The sequence below is a fragment of the Hyla sarda genome, chromosome 1, assembly GCF_029499605.1.
Source record: "Hyla sarda isolate aHylSar1 chromosome 1, aHylSar1.hap1, whole genome shotgun sequence".
NCBI classification, from domain to species: Eukaryota; Metazoa; Chordata; class Amphibia; order Anura; family Hylidae; genus Hyla; species Hyla sarda.
In genome coordinates this window covers 365,199,288-365,218,799 of record NC_079189.1, presented here as the reverse complement: position 1 = coordinate 365,218,799, position 19,512 = coordinate 365,199,288, and the positions used below count along the sequence as shown (strand labels likewise).

General features: G+C 45.2%; 1 protein-coding gene across 2 annotated transcripts in view; it reads right to left on the bottom strand.

The window, feature by feature from the left end:
• The window catches only part of SMC5 (structural maintenance of chromosomes 5), a 166,249-nt gene that overhangs the window by 124,481 nt on the left and 22,256 nt on the right, over positions 1 to 19,512 (bottom strand). For both annotated transcript variants that reach the window (XM_056523070.1, XM_056523071.1), the window contains exons 8-9: positions 16,776 to 16,847; positions 16,438 to 16,693 (exon numbers count right to left, since the gene is read on the bottom strand). In XM_056523070.1, coding sequence (XP_056379045.1) covers positions 16,438 to 16,693; positions 16,776 to 16,847 — 328 coding nt within the window. The remainder of the gene's footprint in view (positions 1 to 16,437; positions 16,694 to 16,775; positions 16,848 to 19,512) is intronic.

Below are 19,512 nucleotides of genomic sequence, written 5' to 3'. Positions count from 1 at the left end.
CCGTTCCTCCACTCCCTCACCTTTCTCACGCTGCTTCATTCTTGCAGTGGGAGTGAGAGCCGCGGGGACGCCATCCACGGCAGGCCGGCGTGATGACATCACATCGTGCCGGCTCCCGGAGATCACGTCCCTGCAGCTCTCACTCACAGTACAAGAACATAGCAGCGTGTGAGAAAGGTGAGCACTGCTCGGGCACTGTATGGATGGACGGGCAAATTATAAGTGAGGGGGGCAAATATAAGTGAGGGGCACATATCAGGGGGGTATTATATGTGAGGAACACAGGACAGGGAGGATTATATGTGGGGGCAAATGACAGCCCCCCGTCATGTGCCCATATAATGCCCCCCTGACTTATAATACCCTCTGTCCTGTGCCCCTCACATATAATGCCCCATGTCCTGTGCACCTCACATATAATGAGAGAAATAGCCGATCATTTATACCGGAATATCGGTATAAATGATCGGCTATCGGCCTTAACCTCCACAAATAACCCATACATACACATAATATACACTTTACAGGCATGGGAGTACCCCTTTAAACCCTTAAGGACTCAGGGTTTTTCTGTTCTCTTTTTTTCCTCTTTACCTTTAAAAAAAAACATAACTCTTTCAATTTTTGCACCTAAAAATCCATAAGATGGCTTATTTTTTTCCCCACACATTCTACTTTGTAATATCATCAGTCATTTTACCCAAAAATCTACGACGAAACGGAAAAAAAAAATTGTGCGACAAAATTGAAGAAAAAACACAATTTTGTAATTTTGAAGGCTTCTGTTTCTACGCAGTAGATTTTTTGGCAAAAATTACACCTTATCTTTGTTCTGTAGGTCCATACGATTAAAATGATACCCTACTTATATAGGTTTGATTTTGTCGTACTTCTGGAAAAAATCATAACTACACGCAGGAAAATTTATACGTTTAAAATCTTCTGACTCCTATAACTTTTTTATTTTTTCGCGTACGGGGCGGTATGAGGGCTGATTTTTTGCGTCATAGTGATCTGAAGTTATTAGCGATACCATTTTTGTATTGATCGGACTATTTGATCGCTTTTTATAATTTTTTTCATGATATAAAAAGTGACCAAGAAAGGAGATTTTTGGTTCTTACTGTAAAATCCTTTTCTTGGAGGATCCATTGGGGGACACAGACCTTGGGTATATGCTGTTGTTGCTAGGAGACTTGACACTATGGAAACCAAAAAAGTCTGTTCCTCCCAGCAGGATATACCTGCCTACAGAGACTGAGGTAATCAGTTTAGTCCCAGAGCAGTAAGAGAGGACTGAAAGGCAGAAAACCAAGACCAGTCCGAGGTAACCACAGACCAAAAAAATTACTGAACGCATCTTCGGACAGGTAACCAAACCAGGAACACCAAAAGAAAGGGCGGGAGCTGTGTCCCCCAATGGATCCTGCGAGAAAAGGATTTTGCTGTAAGAACAAAATATCTCCTTTTCTCTATCGGCTCCATTGGGTGACACAGACCTTGGGACGTACCAAAGCAGGTCCCTAGAGTGGGCAAAGAAACCAGTCAGAGGGCAAGCTGGACCACCGCCGCCTGCAACACCTTATGGCCCAGACTAGCATCAGCGGATGCAAAGGTATGAACCTGGTAGAATTGTGCAAGGACGACCAGGTAGCCGCCTTACAGACTTGTGAGGTCGAAGCCATGTTACGCAGAGCCCCGTAGCTCTGACAGAACGCATGGAATGAGCTGAAACCTTAAAGGGAGGGGTCTTCCCTTTACAACGGTAAGCTTCCGAAATGGCAGACCTGATCCACCGCAAAATGGTGTCCTTTGAAGCAGGTTGTCCCTTACGGTGACCGTCCGTAAGAAGAAAAAAATAGTCACACTGACAAAAGGAAGAAGTTATAGAGAGGTAGGTTCGTACAGCCCACACCACATTCAGTTTATGGAGCAAACGCTCCTTGGGATGAGATGGAGCGGGACAAAAGGACGGGAGGACGATGTCCTCATTGAGGTGGAAAGCGGAAACCACCTTAGGTAAAAAAAAAGATTAAACCGGACGAAAAACAATCTTGTCCTGGTGGATGATCATGAAGGGAAAGCGGCAGGATAGAGCCGCCAGCTCTGAAACCAGTCTAATAGAGGTAATTGCAATAAGGAACACCACCTTCCAAGAAGACTAAGGGAAACCTCCCTCAGGGGTTCAAAGGGAGCACCCTGCAGAGCACCAAGGACCATGTTCAGATTCCAAGGATGTGTAGGGGACCTGTAAGGAGGGGCCGCGTGGGCCACTCCCTGAAGAAAAGTCTGAACATGAGAATTGGACACTAGAAGGTGTTGGAAGAGAATGGAAAGGGCCGAAACCTGACCCTTAAGGGAGCTGAGAGCTAACCATTGTTCCAGCCCCGACTGCAAAAAGGTAAGGAGTCGGGGGGAGAGAGAACACAAATGGAGAAAAAGACAGATTCACACCAACGAAAATAAGACTGCCAGGTACGGTGGTAAATCTTTGCAGAGGAGGGCTTGCGCGACCTGAGCATGGTGAGAATCACCTGGGGAGAGAAACCTCTGGCTCTTAGAACCGCGGTCTCAACCGCCACGCCATCAAATGCAGAGACAGTAAATTGGGGTGGCACAGGGGGCCCTGAGAGAGAAGGTCTGGACGCAGCGGAAGGCGCAGCGGCACATCGCCCAGAAGCCGGATCACATTGGCGTACCACGCTCTCCGGGGCCAGTCCGGAGCCACGAGAACGGCGGGTACGCCTTCTGCTTTGAGCTTTCTCAGGACCCTGGGAAGGAGAGGAAGAGGAGGGAACAGATAGGGTAGGGCAAAGCCCGACCAAGGAATCACCAGAGCCTCCACGGCTAGAGCCCGGGGGTCCCGGGACTTTGCCACAAAGAGGGGAACTTTCTGGTTGTGACGGGATGCAAAGAGGTCCATGTCTGGAGTGCCCCAGAGGGTGCAGATTTCCGCAAATACCTCCGGATGAAGGGACCACTAGCCGCTTCCCAGTTGTTTACTCCCGGGAGGTAAATCGCCGAGATGGCTGGAACTCGGTGTTCCGCCCAGAGAAGAATTTTGGATACTTCGGCCATCGCCGCAGAGCTGCGAGTGCCGCCCAGGCGATTGATGTACGCCACAGCAGTGGAGTTGTCCGACTGGACACAAACCGGGAGGCCCTGAAGAAGGATCTCCCAATGTAAAAGGCAGAGATAGATTGCCCTCAGCTCCAATACGTTGATTGGGAGAAGGGCTTCTCGGGGGGACCAAAGGCCCTGGACTGTCCGGTCCCGGAAGACACACCCCCAACCTGAAAGGCTGAGATCCGTCGTAATGACCTGCCAGAGGAGGGGCAGAAAGGAGTGCCCCCTGAAGAAGTAGGGGGGGGGGGGAGTGAAGCCACCACAGAAGGGACAGGCGGGACCTCCGAGGAAGGACAATCCTGCGATCGAGAGACAAGGGAGACCTGTCCCACCGGGATAGAAATCGCCAGTTGAAGGGGTCGGAAATGAAACTGAGCGAACGGAATGGCCTCCATGGCCGCCACCATCCGACCCAGGACTTCCATACAAAAGCGAATGGAAACCAGTGTGGGGTTCCGAAGTGTCCAAACCCCCGACAGGAGAGTCAGCCACTTGTCTGGCGGGAGCCGAATCCGGGCAGACGTTGTGTGGAACTGGAGTCCCACAAATATCAGGGACCGGGTGGGAGAGAGGTTGGACTTGTCCTGATTGACCATCCAGCCGAAACGAGACAAAGCCTGAAGGGTGAAGGTAAGACTCTAGATTCTGGGCTCTGGTCGGAGCCTTGATCAGGAGCTCATCCAAGTAAGGAATCACTGAGACACCTCTGGTCCATAGAAGGCTGATCACCGGCGTCAGGACCTTGGTGAAGACCCCGGAGCAGTGGCCAGGCCGAAGGGAGAGCCACAAACTGAAAATGGCCTTCTGGGACAGCAAAGCGGAGGTACCGCTGGTGTCCTGGGAAAATCGGAACGTGGAGGTAGGCATCCCTGATGTCCACTGAAGAAAGAAACTCCCCTCGATCCATGGTCGCCACAACCGAACGGAGAGACTCCATGCGTAAATGACGAAGGAGAAGATGCTGGTTGAGGCACTTCAGATCCAAGACTGGGCGTACAGAATCCCCATTCTTGGGGACCACGAAAAGGTTGGAATAAAACCTTGAAAACATTCCCTGGTAGGAACCGGGACAATGAATCCCTGGATGAGAAGGGACTGCATCGCGCCCCGAAAAGCCTTTGCCGGGGGGCCCGGAAAAGAAAAAAGCGATCCCTTGGAAGGGAGGCAAACTCAATCAGGTAACCATTGGCTACCACGTCCCTGACCCAGGAGTCCTGCCCCTGCGTGGTCCAGACATCACGGAAGAGTAACAGATGAGCTCCCACTCGAGAAAAAAAACGCCGATGGGGGTGTCCCTTCAGGCAGAAGTAGGTTTGCGTGTGCCCGCTTTGGCCGCAAAACGGCCGGAACGGTTGTCCGATTTCCAGGATGGACGGGTCTGGAATGAGGGAGCCTTCTTGTCCCGCGAAAGCGCCTGCCTGGCCCCCATATTGGCACCAAAGATCCAAAAGGATTGAAAGGAGGTTGACTTGCGACAGGAAGTAGTACTGCAAGCCTTATTTTGAGGTAATAAAGAACTTTTACCCCGGGTCGTCTCTGAGATGATTTCATCTAGGCGCTTACCAAAGAGCAGAGACCCGGTAAAAGGAAGTTCGGTCAGAGACCTCTTGGAAACGGCATCCGCATCCCAGGCTTTGAGCCACATGGAGCGACGGCGGGCCACAGGTTGCCTGTGGCAAAGACAGAACAGCGGGCCGACTGCATGGAAGCAGAACACAGAAAGTCTCTAGCCTTGGAGAGTTAAGTCAGCCAATTCCTCTGAAGGGGATCCAGAAAGAATTCCCTGGGGGAATTGAGAAGCCCAGACCGAAAGGGCTTTGGAAACCCAGGCAGAAGCAAACGCAGGAAGGAGTGAAGAATCTGCTGCTTCAAAGGCAAATTTTGCCAAAGTCTCCATCTTTTTGTCCGCCGGATCCTTGAAGGAAGCTGGGTCAGCCAATGGCCTTAGATAGGCGGGAGACGGGTGGGTCCACAATCGGAGGGGAGGTCCACCGAAAATGAGATCCTTGGTGAAGGGATACTGTGCTTGAACTTTCTTTGCCTCTTGAAACTTCTTGTCCGGATGCCTCCAGGCGGACTCCAGCAAGGCTTCAAATTCAGCATGAGAGCTGAAAACCTTGGGTGCCGGTCGAGCACGGTGAAAGGAAACTTCTGGAGCTACGTCCGAAGTTCCTGGGTCCTCTAAATGAAAGGTGTCCCTTATGGCCAAAACCAATGTGTCCACCGTGTCGGCCGAATCTGGTCGGTCCTCTGAATCAGAGGCCGAGTCAGAAGCCTCCTCTACAAGTTCTTCGGGAGAGTGGGAACGGGTGGAGGCAGCCCTGGAAGAGGGAGACACTGACCTGGTATGCGGTTCTGGAGATCAAGAGTGGCGACCAGGGGAGCATCCTCTGGAAGAGGCACGCTTACGGAAAGCTGGAGCAGAGGGGCAATACCTGTGAGGGGAGCACCTATGTCTGCTAGAAGACTCTGGAGATGAGTCAGAGGTAACACCCCTATTACCCTTGTGAGAGCATTTTATATAGGGAGAGGGAGAGCGAGTCTCTCAGGAAGGTCGGCGTGCATGTGGCAGCCGGAGTCGCAGCAAGAGGTCTGAGCTCCCAGTGTCAGCTAGCAAAATCCTCAATTCCAATTTAAAAATCTTCAAGGCAGTCACTACATAGCGGGAGACCTGCACCAAGTCAGAAATAGACTGGGAGAGGGAAGATACCCAAACTGGAGGGATAGCAGAGTAAACAGGGTTTGGGGGGGGAGCATCCTGGGTAGAATTACCCGAGGGGTCGGGGGGTGCAGTGGTGCAGGCAGAACAAGTGGGTTCAGCAGAACCAGACATTTTTGCACTACAGCCCCTGCAAGTATAATAGGTAACCAGGGTTCCATGTACCTGTCTAGAGGGAGGGACAGTTCTGGGTACGGACATAGCAGGGAGAGGAAGATGAAACAATCTCACCCGAGTCTGTGTCCCTGGCAAAAAGCACCAGCTGAGAAGAATTTCTGCAGCTGAGAAGACAGGAGAGATGCAGGGGGCCGGAGTTAGGGCTAGAATGCTTCCCATTGGTCCGAGGGCCGGCTGCCGCACTCAGAGTGCTGATCGACAGAAAAAAATGCATTTTTGCGAGCCTGCTTATAATAGGAATCCCGCCTGCCGCACGTGGGCGGAGCCTAAATGGCGAAGAAGCCCGCGGACATTAAGGTACCCCAGTTAGAAAACCCCCGCCAGCAGCGCAAAAGCCCTGTACTCCAATCGCCTAATATGAAGCGAAAGGAGCAAGAGGGCCGGCGCTAGCAGGCAATCAGGCTATGGAGCGCGGCGCGATTAATGAAGCCCGCACTCTGGCGAGCGCTGACATGTGCAGGGCAGTGACGGCAGAAGAGAGGCATGTCCGCGCACCCCGAGTGTGCCGGCGTCTGCACACAGACAGCGCCGGACCGCATTGAGATATGTGCCGGCAACTGCAAGAGACAGTGCCGGGAGGAGGGCCCGCAATGTAAAAGCAAGTACCGTAGTCTGCACACAGGCAGCGCCGGTAAAGGGAAAGGGACAGTCCCACACCACTGCAAACGTACCCTAATAAAAGGAAAAAATCCTCCCCACCTATATAGGGCAGGAGTCCCATAGTAAAATAAGAGGAGTGGGCTCCAAGGGGGGGGTCTCCAGAGGTTGAGAGGACCTGAGAATAGAGGCTCCAACCTGAAAGAAAGGGGAAAAATACTGACCTTGTCTGAAGAACTTACCTAATGAAGTCTTCAGTCAGCTTTTTAGTCACCTGCATCATGCCGGGGTGTAAAAGCGAGACGTGCAGGGAAAAGTGGGGGACCCGGACCCATGAGGTACAACCCCAGGTGCTGACCGTTGGCGAGAGGGGTTTGACAGTACATCCACGATGCCTGTGCCCCCTCAATCGCAAATGGGGAAATAGTGAACGCTATGTTCCTGAGTCCCCACCTAAAAAGAGGAAAAGAAAAGGGAATAAGAAACTAAACATCCCCAATCTGGAAAATAAAAAATGTTTGACCAGGTCTGGGGAACCCCAGACCAGCGTCTGTCTCCTGCAGACACTAAGCTAAAACTGATTACCTCAGGCTCTGTAGGCGGGTATATCCGGCTGGGAGGAGCCGATTTTTTTGGTTTCCAAAGTGTCAAGTCTCCTAGCAACAACAGCATATACCCAAGGTCTGTGTCCCCCAATGGAGCAGATAGAGAAATATTTTGGACTTTGGAATTTTTTTTCGCCTACACCATTGACCGTGCAGTTTAATTAACGATATATTTTTAGAATTCGGACATTTCCGCACGCAGTGATACCACGTTTATTTTTATTTACACAGTTTTTCTTTTTAAATGGGAAAAGGGGGGTGATACAAACTTTTATTAGGGAAGGGGTTAAATGATCTTTATTCACTTTTTTATTTTGCAATGTTATAGCCCCCATAGGGGGCTATAACACTGCACAAACTGATATTTTACATTGATCAATGGTTTCTCATAGGAAACCATTGATCGATGATTCTGCCGTTTGACTGCTCATGCCTGGATCTCAGGCACTGAGCAGTCATTCGGCTATCGGACACCAGGAGGCAGGTAAGGGGACCCTCCTCGTGTCCTACAGCTGTTCGGGACGCCGCAATTTCACAGCGGCGATCCCGAACAGCCCGCTGAGATAGTGGGGGTAGTTTAGTTTCACTTTAGACGTGGCGATCAACACGGGTTCCGGCCGTTGTTAGAGGCCAGGCCCGACCCGCTATGATGCGGGGCCACGCCGTGGCCCCGTGTTATAGAATGGTAAAGGACCCAGGACGTACAGGTACGACCTTGGTCCTTAACAGGTTTTTAATTTTGCACCTACAGACATATATAAGGGTCACCATTGTACTTTATAATGACATCACTTATTTTATAACATAATCTGCGGCGGAACAAAAAAAAAAAAACGTGTGGGGTGAAATAAAAAATAAAAAAACGCCATTTTATAATTTTTAGGGCTTCTGTTTCTGCACAGTGCAATTTTCGGTAAAAAAAAGAAAAAAAGACACCTTATCTTTATTATGTAGGTCCATACGTTTAAAAGGATACCCAATTCATGTAGGTTTTATTCTATTTTACTACTTAAAATTATAACTACATGCACCAAAATTTGTATGTTTAACCCCTTAAGGATTCAGTCCATTTGGGCCTTAACCCCTTAAGGACGCAGCGTTTTTCCATTTTTGCATTTTCATTTTTTCCTCATCACCTTCTAAAAATCATAACGCTTTAAATTTTGCACCTAAAGATCCATATGATGGCTTATTTTTTGCGCCACCAATTCTACTTTGCAGTGACATTAGTCATTTTACCAAAATTTCATTTTGTAACTTTTGGGGGCTTCCGTTTCTACGCAGTGCATTTTTCGGTAAAAATAACACCTTATCTTTATTCTGTAGGTCCATACGGTTAAAATGATACCCTACTTACATAGGTTGGATATTGTCGTACTTCGGAAAATAATCTTAACTACATGCAGGAAAATTTATATGTTAAAAATTCTCATCTTCTAACCCCTATAACTTTTTTATTTTTCCGCGTACGGGCCGGTATGAGGACTCATTTATTGTGCCGTGTTCTGAAGTTTTTATCGGTACCATTTTTGTATTGATCGGACTTTTTGATCACTTTTTATTAATTTTTTCATGATATAAAAAGTGACCAAAAATACACTATTTTGGACTTTGGAATTTTTTCGCGCGCAGGCCATTGACCGTGCAATTTAATTAACAATATATTTTTATAGTTCGGACATTTTTGCACGCAGCGAAAAAACATGTTCATTTTTACACTTTTTTTTTTTTTTTTAGGAAAAGGGGGGAGATTCAAACTTTTAATAGGGAAGGGGTTAAATGGACTTAACTTTTTTTTTCACTTTTTTTTTGCAGTGTTATAGCTCCCATAGGGACCTATAACACTGCACACACTGATCTCCTATGCTGATCCCTGCAAAGCCATAGCTTTGCACAGATCAGTCAGATAGGGGCTTGATTGCTCAAGCCTGTAGCTCAGGCTTGGAGCAATCAATCGACGATCGGACGCCGCGGAGAGAGGTAAGGAGACCTCCGCCTGCGTCCCAGCTGATCGGAACATCGCGATTTTATCGCGATGTCCCGATCAGCCCGACTGAACTGCCGGGAACCTTTGATCGCCGCGTCTGAAGGGTTAACAGCGCGCGGCACAACGATCGATGCTGCGCGCTGTTAGCCCAGGGTCCCGGCTGCTAACGTTTTTCACACCGGGATCGGGCTTAGGGCGTACAGGTACACCCTAAGTCCTTAAGAGGTTAAAGGGGGTACTCCGCCAGTAGACATCTTATCCCCTATCCAAAGGATAGTGCATAAGATGTCAGATCGCGGGGGTCCCGCTGCTGAGGACCCCCGGGATCTCGGCTGAGGCACCCCCTCTCATAACTGCACAGAACAGACCTGCTCCGTGCGTAATGACCAGCGATACAGGGGCCGGACGTCACGGACCGCCACCTTAATGAAAGTCTATGGGAGAGGGTGTGATGGCCGTGAAGTAACGATGCTTCGGCCCCTGTATTGCCCCGCACGGAGCAAGTCTGCTCTGTGCAGTAATGATAGCGGGGTGCCACAGCCAAGATCCCGGGGGTGCCCAGCAGGATAGGGGATAAGATGTCTAGGGGCAAAGTACCCCTTTAAGGACAATTTTATTAAGTTTTCATTTTTTTCCTCCTCGCCTTCTAAAAATCATAACTCTCTTATATTTTCAAACACAGACTAGTATGAAGGCTTGTTTTTTGCGCGACCAGTTGTCCTTTGTACTCATTTTACCCAAAAAATACTTTTTATGTGGGGAAATTGATAAGAAAACCGCAATTTTGCTAATTTTGGAATGTTTCGTTTTCACACTGTACACTTTATGGGAAAATAGACATGTTTTCTTTATTCTGTGGGTCAATACGATTAAAATGATACCCATGGTTACATACTTTTCTATTATTGTACCACTTTAAAAAAAATAGCAAATTTTTTAACCAAATTAGTATGTTTAAAATCCCTCTATTTTGCTGACCTATAACTTTTTTCTTTTTCCGTATAAGCGGCGGAATGAGGGCTCATTTTTTGCGCTGTGATTTGTACTTTTTATTGATACCACATTTGCATATGTAAAACTTTTAATACATTTTTTTGGGGAATAAAATGTTATAAAACTTTTTTTTTTATGCTCACGCTGTTCACCGTACAGGATAACATTATATTTTAATAGTTCGGATATTTACGCACAGTTGATATATTTATAAAATTTTATTTATTTATTTATTTTATTTTTTTTTACACTTTTTGGGGGTAAAATGGGGAAAAAGGGACAATTTACAATTTTATTGGGGGAGGGGATTTTTCAAATTTTTTAAAACTTTTTTTTATTTTATTTTTACACTTTAATAGTCCCCATAGGGAACTATCTATAGCAATCATTTGATTGCTAACATTTTTCTGCAGCATGCATAGGGCATAGCACTGATCAGTATTATCAGCTATCCACTCCTCTGGTCTGTCGATCTCAGACCAGAAGACGCCGGGACACAGACGGAGGCAGGTGAGGGGACCTCCGTCCGCCATTACAGATGATCTGATCCCCGTGGCAGCCGCAAATGAGGGGTTAATGGCGGACACGGATGTCAGCCACTACCGGCGGGTCCCTAGGTGCTATCAGCAGCTGGGACCTGCTGCACATGACCCGAGCATCGCTCCGATGCTCACGGTCATGTACAGGACGTAAACGTACGTCCTGGTGTGTTAAATACCACCGCACCAGAACGTACATTTACGTCCTGCATTGTTAAGGGGTTAAAATAGTCCTCTTCAAACCCCTATAAGTTTTTTTTATTTTTCCACATACTGGGCTATGAGGGCTCATTTTTTGCGCCATGGTCTGTAGTATTTTATTGGTACCATTTTTGTTTTGATGGGACTTTTTGATCGCTTTTTATAAAAAAAATTTATGGTATATGAAGTGAATAAAAATGCACAATTTTAGATTTTGGTATTTTTTTTTACGTCAACCATGCGGTTTAGCTAACCTTATATTTTAATAGTTCAGACATTAAGCATGTGGCAGTATATGATCATTTATATTTTTTTATTAAATTGTTTTTATTTAAAAAATAGAAATGGGGGGGAAAATTCAAACTTTCATTAGGGGAGGAGCTTATTCACATTAACTTTTTTTTTTTTTTTTTTAGCCCCCATAGAGGGCTATACCATGCAATCTTTTGATTGCATACACTGTTCAGTGCTATGACATATCAGTGTTATCAGTGCTCTGCTGCTCCAGCCTGCATGGCTGGCTGGAACAGCAGAGGACTGATTGGACAGTGAGGAGGCAGATAGGGGCCCTCCTGCCATCCTCTTAGCTGATAGAAGTCAGGGCCCACTGGGTTTGAAGTGTGCTCAGCTCGTGAGCACCCTTTAAACTCCGGTAACGGGACCAGGGAGTACAGGTCCTTAAGGACTGGGACGCAAGGGTGTAGGCCCTGCATCCTTGATAGGTTAATGGTATATACATAGGTATGCTTTAACCCATTTCACATTACTTAAATGCCCACTGTCAGATTCAAAACCGTTCTATATGTTGTACATCTTGGCAAAACATTAATCTTTCTAATATACTTCATAAGAAAATTGTATTTCCTTTTTATAGAAATCATGACTTATAAAATCATGGCTTTGTCCAAGCTGAAGCACAGGCTTGGACAAAGTCCAGTAAGTGAGGGTGGGCTAGCACTGATAGTACTCCTCTGTGCTCTCTCCTGTCCTATCAGTGCTAGCCCACCCTCACTTACTTGACTTTGTCCATGCCTGTGCTTCAGCTTGGAAAAAGCCATAATTTTATAAGCCGTGATTTCTATAACAAGGAAATAACATTTTCTTATTAAGTATATTAGAAAGATTAATGTTTTTTACAACATATAAGTTTTTGTATCTGACAGTGCACATTTAATTTATTGAGGTTTTACAGGATATTAAACCCATCAGTCTGTTTTTTAATCAAATGATTTCTGGGCTATAGTAAATACAGGGAGATAGTAAGTGAAAAATATTCACAACTACTCAAAAAAATAATAATTTTGTCACCACCTCACAAAAAATGTAACCACCCTTAAAGCCAGTTGGCCTTTATGAGTCCAGCTTCTGAAGCCCATGGCACTCAGATACAGTAAGATCAGTAAGTCTTTGCCCTACTCATTTAGAATTTTTCACGCAAACAACTTGGGGGTTGGGGATATCTATAATTGTTGGTATATATGAACAATAATTTCCACCTTTATTTTGTGTGGTGCTAACGTGTACACATGCCAAATTTATTAAATAGTTGCAGAGCAATTACTACATTATCAAAAAAGAACAAACTCCCTATATTAACCCCTTAAGGACCAAGACCATTTTGACCTTACGGACCAGGCCAATTTTAGTTTTTTGCTATTTTGATTTTTCCTCCTCCCCTTCTAAAAATCATAACTGTTTAAATTTTGCACCTAAAGACCCATATAAGGGCTTGTTTTTTGCGCCACCAAATTATACTTTGTAAAGACATCATTTAATAACAAAATCTACTGCAAAACCCAAAAATATATATTTGTGCGGTGAAATAAAAAAAATAAAAAACATTTTGCAAATTTTGGGGGCTTCCATTTCTACACAGTGCAATTTTCTGTAAAATTGACACCTTATCTTTATTCTGTAGGTGCATATGGTCACAAGGATACCTAATTTATGCAGGTTTTGTTTTAATTTACTACCTTAAAAAAATTTATAACTACATGCACCAAAATTAGTATGTTTAAAATTTTCATCTTCTGACCCCTATAACTTTTTTTATTTTTCCACATACAGAGCTATATGAGGGCTACTTTTTTGCGCCATGGTCTGTAGTTTTTATCGGTACAATTTTTGCTTTGATGGGACTTTTTGATAGCTTTTTATTAGTTTTTTATGGTATATTAAGTGACCAAAAATGCACAATTTTGAAATTTGCTATTCTTTTACGTGTACACCATCGACCGTGCAGTTTAGCTAACCTAATATTTTAATAGTTCGGACATTTGCACACGCGACGGTACCACATAAGATTATTTTTACTTACATTATTTTATTTATAAAATGGGAAAAGGGGGGTGATTTCAACTTTTAATAGGGAAGGGGTTAATTCCCTTTTTGTCGCGATAGTCCCGATCAGCTCCACTGAGCTGCCGTGATAGTTTCACTTTCATTTTAGACGCCCAGCATTAGCCATGGGTCCTGGCTGCCTGTAGCAACCGGGACCCACCGGGTTTAACAAGTTCTTTGCTGGTGAGAACGGTTTAAACCCCATTAACGGGACCAGGGCATACATCCTTAAGTACCAGGGCTTGAGGGCGTACCTGTATGCCCTTGGTCCTGGACTGTGGACTGGTTAAATATAATGTGACGTGGCTAGCTTCTTGCAGTGGATGGTGATTTATCAACTGCGACTTTCTACAAAATTGTCAAAAAATTTTAAACAACCTCACACCAGTCTGCATCGCACTTTCAAACTCATCTACATCTAAGCTACTTTGGGATTTTTGAAGAACATGTACCTTTTTTTTATAAATGTGAGCGAAGCACACATGACACACGCCCAGGCAAAAAGGGATGACAAGAACTTGAGTTAAACAATGACAAATTCCACCTTATAGTGTTGGAGATCTAATGTTGCTTCACCATTCTACTTAGGTAGGTCAGTACAAAGGTTGTATTATTTAGAGGCTGTAATAATTTAACGATTATATTAAATGTAATATGAGTGCATCTTACAGCTTAAAAACCTTTTGAACTGAGTTAATGTATTTACTTGCATTAAACAATGTAATTAAATGCAAATTAGGGTAAATGGAAATTATTACTGAATCTGTATACTTGCTGATCGCGATTACTTTGATTATGCCCCTGAAAGAATTAATTTAGGTCGGTTGTCTGCTCCCTCCCAGCAGTGCTTAACACTGGGAGGAAGAGATCTTTCAAATCATAAAGTCACTTCCTGCCAGCGTACCTGCATGGGAGGGTAAAAAAATGGCTATGATGAAATAAAGGGAAAGGCTATGATGAAATGAGGGCAATGGCTATGAGGAGAAGGGCTGGGGAATGGCTATGATGAATTGAGGGGAATAGGTATAATGAATTTAAGGGAATGGACATGAAATGGAGAGAAACAGTCATGAAAAGGGGGAAAGGGAATGGTCATAAAATGGGGGGATTGGTCAAGAAATAAAGCAGAATGGCCATGAAATAAAAGGATTTACATACAATGGAGGAAATGGTCATGAAATTAAGAGGAACAGTCATGAAATGAAGAATGGCCACAAAATGAGGGGAGTGAACATGAAATGTGCAGCATGAAAGTAATGACAAGTTACCTTTAACCTCTTAAGGACATAGCGTTTTTCCACTTTCATTGTTTCCTCCTTACCTTTTAAAAATCATAACTCTTTCAATTTTGCACCTAAAAATCCATATGATGGCTTATTTTTTGTGCCACCAATTGTACTTTGTAATGACATCAGTAATTTTACCAAAAATTCTACGGAGAAACAAAAAAAAAAAAAATCATTGTGCGACAAAATGGAAGAAATTGTAATTTTTGGGGGATTCCGTTTCTACGTAGTACATTTTCCAGTAAAAAGGACACCATATCTTTATTCTGTAGGTCCATATGCTTAAAATGATACCCTACTTATATAGGTTTGATTTTGTATTACTTCTGAAAAAAATTATAACTACATGCAAGAAAATGTATGTGTGTAAAATTTTCCTATAACTTTTTTATTTTTCCATGTATGGGGCAGTATGAGGGCGCTGTGATCTGAAGTTTTTATCGGTATCATTTTTGTTTTGATTGGACTTTTTGATGTTTTTTACTAATTTTTTTATGGTATAAAAAGTATAAAAAGTGACCAAAAATACACCATTTTGGACTTTGGAATTTTTTTGCATGTACGTTATTGACCGTGCGGTTTACTTAACAATATATTTTTATAGTTCGGACATTTATGCACGCAGCGATACCACATATGTTTATGTACAACTTTTATTAGGGAAGGGGTTAAATCATCTTTATTAACTTTTTTTTTTCCACTTTTTTTTCTTGCAATGTTATAGCCCCATAGGGGTCTATAACATGCAGTACATTGATTCAATACACTGATCAATGCATTGATCAGTGTTATCGGCGGTCAATTGCTCAAGCCTGGAATTCAGGCTTGGAGCAATCAATCGCCGATCGGACGTGCAGGAGGCATGTAAGACACCCTCCTGATGCGTCCTAGCTGATCGGGACATTGCAATTTTATCGCTATGGTCCCCATCAGCCCCGACTGAGCTGCCGGGAAGCTTTCACTTTAGACGCGGCGATCAACTTTGATCACCGCATCTAAATAGTTAATGCTAGACATCTGCCTGAAAGGCGATGTCCGTCATTAGCCACAGGTCTTGGCTGCTGATAGCAGCCGGGACCATGCGGGAATGATGTGAGCTCAGCTCCTGAGCTCGCTTCTTAACCCTCCCGTGCCGCAGCGCCATTTAGAAACGGCGTTTTGCGGTAAGGGGTTAAACGGCGCTCACTATGACTAATCTCATGTAACTGAGGAGGGGAGTGGTGGTTTCTAGTTATGCTTGCCATGTCCTTTCCTGTCAGTCAAGCTTGATTGACAGCATGTTGGCAGAGCTTCTCCCTGCACTCAGGTTTTTAATCAACTCTAGTCTAGGCAGGAGGAGAGCACAGAAAGTGTTATCAGAAGCCGTTGCATCGCTTTCCCCGTGACTGAATAATAGTTACAGCCAGAGATGTTTAAAGGGGTACTCTGACGCTAAGACATCTTATCCCCTATCCAAAGGATAGGGGATAAGATGCCTGATCGCGGGGGTCCCACCTATTCCCCATAGCCTCCGTAGCGAACATCGCTCCGGGTCTGATGACTCACGATCACAGGGCCAGAGTAACGTGATGTCACGGTTCCGCCCCCTGAGTGAGTTCACGCTCCGCCCCCTCAATGCAAGCCTATGGGAGGGGGCTTGGCGGTTGGATAAGGGATAAATTGTCTTAGCGCCAGAGTACCCCTTTAAAGTCCTTTTTCAGCTTTATGTGTCATTGCATAGAGCTGAAGAGAACAGCTTTGGAATGCTGTTTTCCTCACCTGTTAGGTCCTGGGGTCAGTTTGAGAGGACGTGTGGACCTGACAAGTGCTCTTTAAAAGGTTATTGCCATTGCTAACAACAAACTTAAAACAGCTCATATGTGACTACCTTTCTTTTCTCTCTCTAAGTTTTGTTTTTCCATTCGCAGGTCACTCATTTCACTTTCAACATTTGACTTCTCATCTTGGATATGACGCAACTCCCTCCCAATGGAATCTATTTCTGGTTGAAGACTGTCCTGGTTTGCCATAGACTTCAACTCATTTTGCCAGTCCTCGATCATCTTACGAATGTTACATATCTTCTTTTGTCGATCTAATTCTTCATCTTTTCTCATTCTTAATATCTGCTGAACAGCTTCTATCTGTTTTATTGAAACAGATTGAAAACTGTTACAATCAGGATGAAATAGAGTGAATCAGAAATGTAGTTATGAAAATACTAACCTCTTTATCTTTTCTTTCCAAAATCTCCTGTTTCTGTTTGCATTTCTGTGAAGTTTCCCTAATTTCAACTACCTGGAAGTAATAAGGAAATGTTTTACACCCTCCAAAGTTGAAACATATTAAAATAAAGCATTGCTGTCAAAGTTAGCTTTTGACATTATAGTCTATGGAACGAATCAGTCAGACTGCATGCTTCACCCAACTCGATATTACAAAAGTTAATTTTAAATAACAGGAATGCTATAACCCATTTTAGGAATGAAAAATATTTTTTGATAAATTTTAGGATATTCTGCAAAGGGGGTAATGTTTCTCCTTGAGGAGATCACCATTAATTGGGTGTGGATGGGCATTGTGAGAAAAGGGAATATGCTATTTGTATATTCCCGCTTCCCAGGATATTCTGCATAAGTTTACATAAACTCTGATGACATAAATGGTCCTGAGTAATGTGGCGATTACAGGGGAGGTCCGCTGCTGTGTCTCTTCACAATCAACTATTATAGTTGGTGGAAACAACAAGGTGTGTTTGCGCGTGTATGTTATTAAAAGATTATTAGGAAAATAACGGTGTATATTACAGGAGAACATACATGATAAACCTGGGGGCCTTTTTTTTTTTTTTTCAACACTGTTCACTCAGATGCGTTACAGAGGGAGCCTTCCCCTTCTTCAAAACCAATTCCCTAGTTATAACAGTACTGCAAGAAGCACCCATCCCTACTCCATTCTATGATGGAACAGTGCAGGTATTGTTAAAGGGGTTGTCCCTTTTCGTTACCTCCGGCTTTTTTGGCCTGCTGCTGTGGCCGGAGGTGGTCAGAAAAGCCGAAAGCAGGCAAAGCAGGAAGTGAGCAATTTGTTTAACTCCAATTATCACTGATGTAAGTTGAGCTAACTGCGTGGCCCTGGACTAAGCTGTTAAGGTGCTTAAGAGGCTACAACGTTTGTGTTATTCCCATTAGAAAAATCAATGGGAGCTATGCAAATTGCATAACTTCCCTGCTTTGGCTGCTTTTGGCTTTTCCAACCACCTCTGGCTGCTCTAACAGGCCAAAGTACCCGGAAAAAAGGAGATGGGACAACTCCTTTAATTCATGCCAAAAGTAATATTTTGCCTGCATTTTGTGTGAATCCCCTTATTATTTGCTTCTGGATTCAGATGTATGTTTTGTGATGGATAATAAAAACCTTCCAAATGTTTACTACTGACATTAAAGGGGTTGTGCGCTGCCCTGCGTTTCAGAAAGTCTATGGGAAGTGGGCGCGACCGCTGTCACGCCCCCTTCCCATAGACTTTGGTTGAGGGGGCGGGCGTGACGTCACGAGGGGGCGGCCGCGAACACGGAAGCCAGCACACAGCGTTCGGAGTAATGAACTTCCGGACGCTGCTAGCGGAGCTCCGAAAGGCAGGGCAGCGCACAACCCCTTTAAGTTCTCATAAAAATAAAATTAGCAGGTTTCAGAATGTGTTAAAGGGGTTCTCCGGTGCTTACACATCTTATCCCCTATCCAAAGGATAGGGGATAAGATGCCTGATCGCGGAAGTCCCGCCGCTGGGGACCCCCGGGATCTTGCACGCGGCACCCCGTTTGTAATCAGTCCCCGGAGCGTGTTCGCTCCGGGACTGATTACAGACGACCACAAGGCCGGCGGCGTGTGACATCACGCCTCCGCCCCCGTGTGACTTCACGCTCCGCCCCTCAATGCAAGCCTACGGGAGGAGGCGTGACAGCTATCATGCCCCCTCCCGTATTCTTGCATTGAGGGGCGGAGCGTGACGTCACACGGTGGCGGAGGCGTGACGTCACACGCCGCCGGCCTTGTGGTCGTCGGTAATCAGTCCCGGAGCGAAAACGCTCCGGGGACTGATTACAAACGGGGTGCCACGTGAAAAATCCCGGGGGTCCCCAGCGGCGGGACTCCCGCGATCAGGCATCTTATCCCCTATCCTTTGGATAGGGGATAAGATGTGTAAGAACCGAAGACCCCCTTTAAACCCCTTAAGGACCAAGCCCATTTTGACCATAAAGGGTTACTCCGCCCCTAGACATCTTATTCCCGCGGTCCTGCTGCTGGGGAGCCCCGGGATCCCCGCTGCGGCACCGCGCTATCATTACAGCACAGAGCGAGTTCGCTCTATGCGTAATGACGGGCGATACAGGGGACGGAGCAGCATGACGTCATGGCTCCGCCCCTCGTGACATCACGAGGGGCGGAGCCATGACGTAACGATGCTCCGGCCCCTGTATTGCCCGTCATTACATGCAGAGCGAACTCGCTCTGTGCTGTAATGATAGCGCAGTGCCGCAGCGGGGATCCCGGGGCTCCCCAGCAGCGGGACAGCAACGATCTGACATCTTATCCCCTATCCTTTGGATAGGGGATAAGATGTCTAGGGGCGGAGTACCCCATTAAGGACCAGGCCAATTTTATTTTCGTTTTTCCTCCACGTCTTCAAAAAATCGTAAAAAATTATATTTTCATCCACAGACTTGAGGGCTTGTTTTTTGCGCGAACAGTTGTCCTGCGTAATGACATCACTCATTTTACCATAAATGTATGGAGCAAACAAAAAAAATACTATTTGTGTGGGGAAATTAAAAAGAAAACCACAATTTTGCAAATTTTGGAAGGTTTAGTTTTCACGCCGTACAATTTACGGTAAAAATTACATGTGTTCTTTATTCTGTGGGTCAATACGATTAAAATTATACTAATGCTTATATACTTTTCT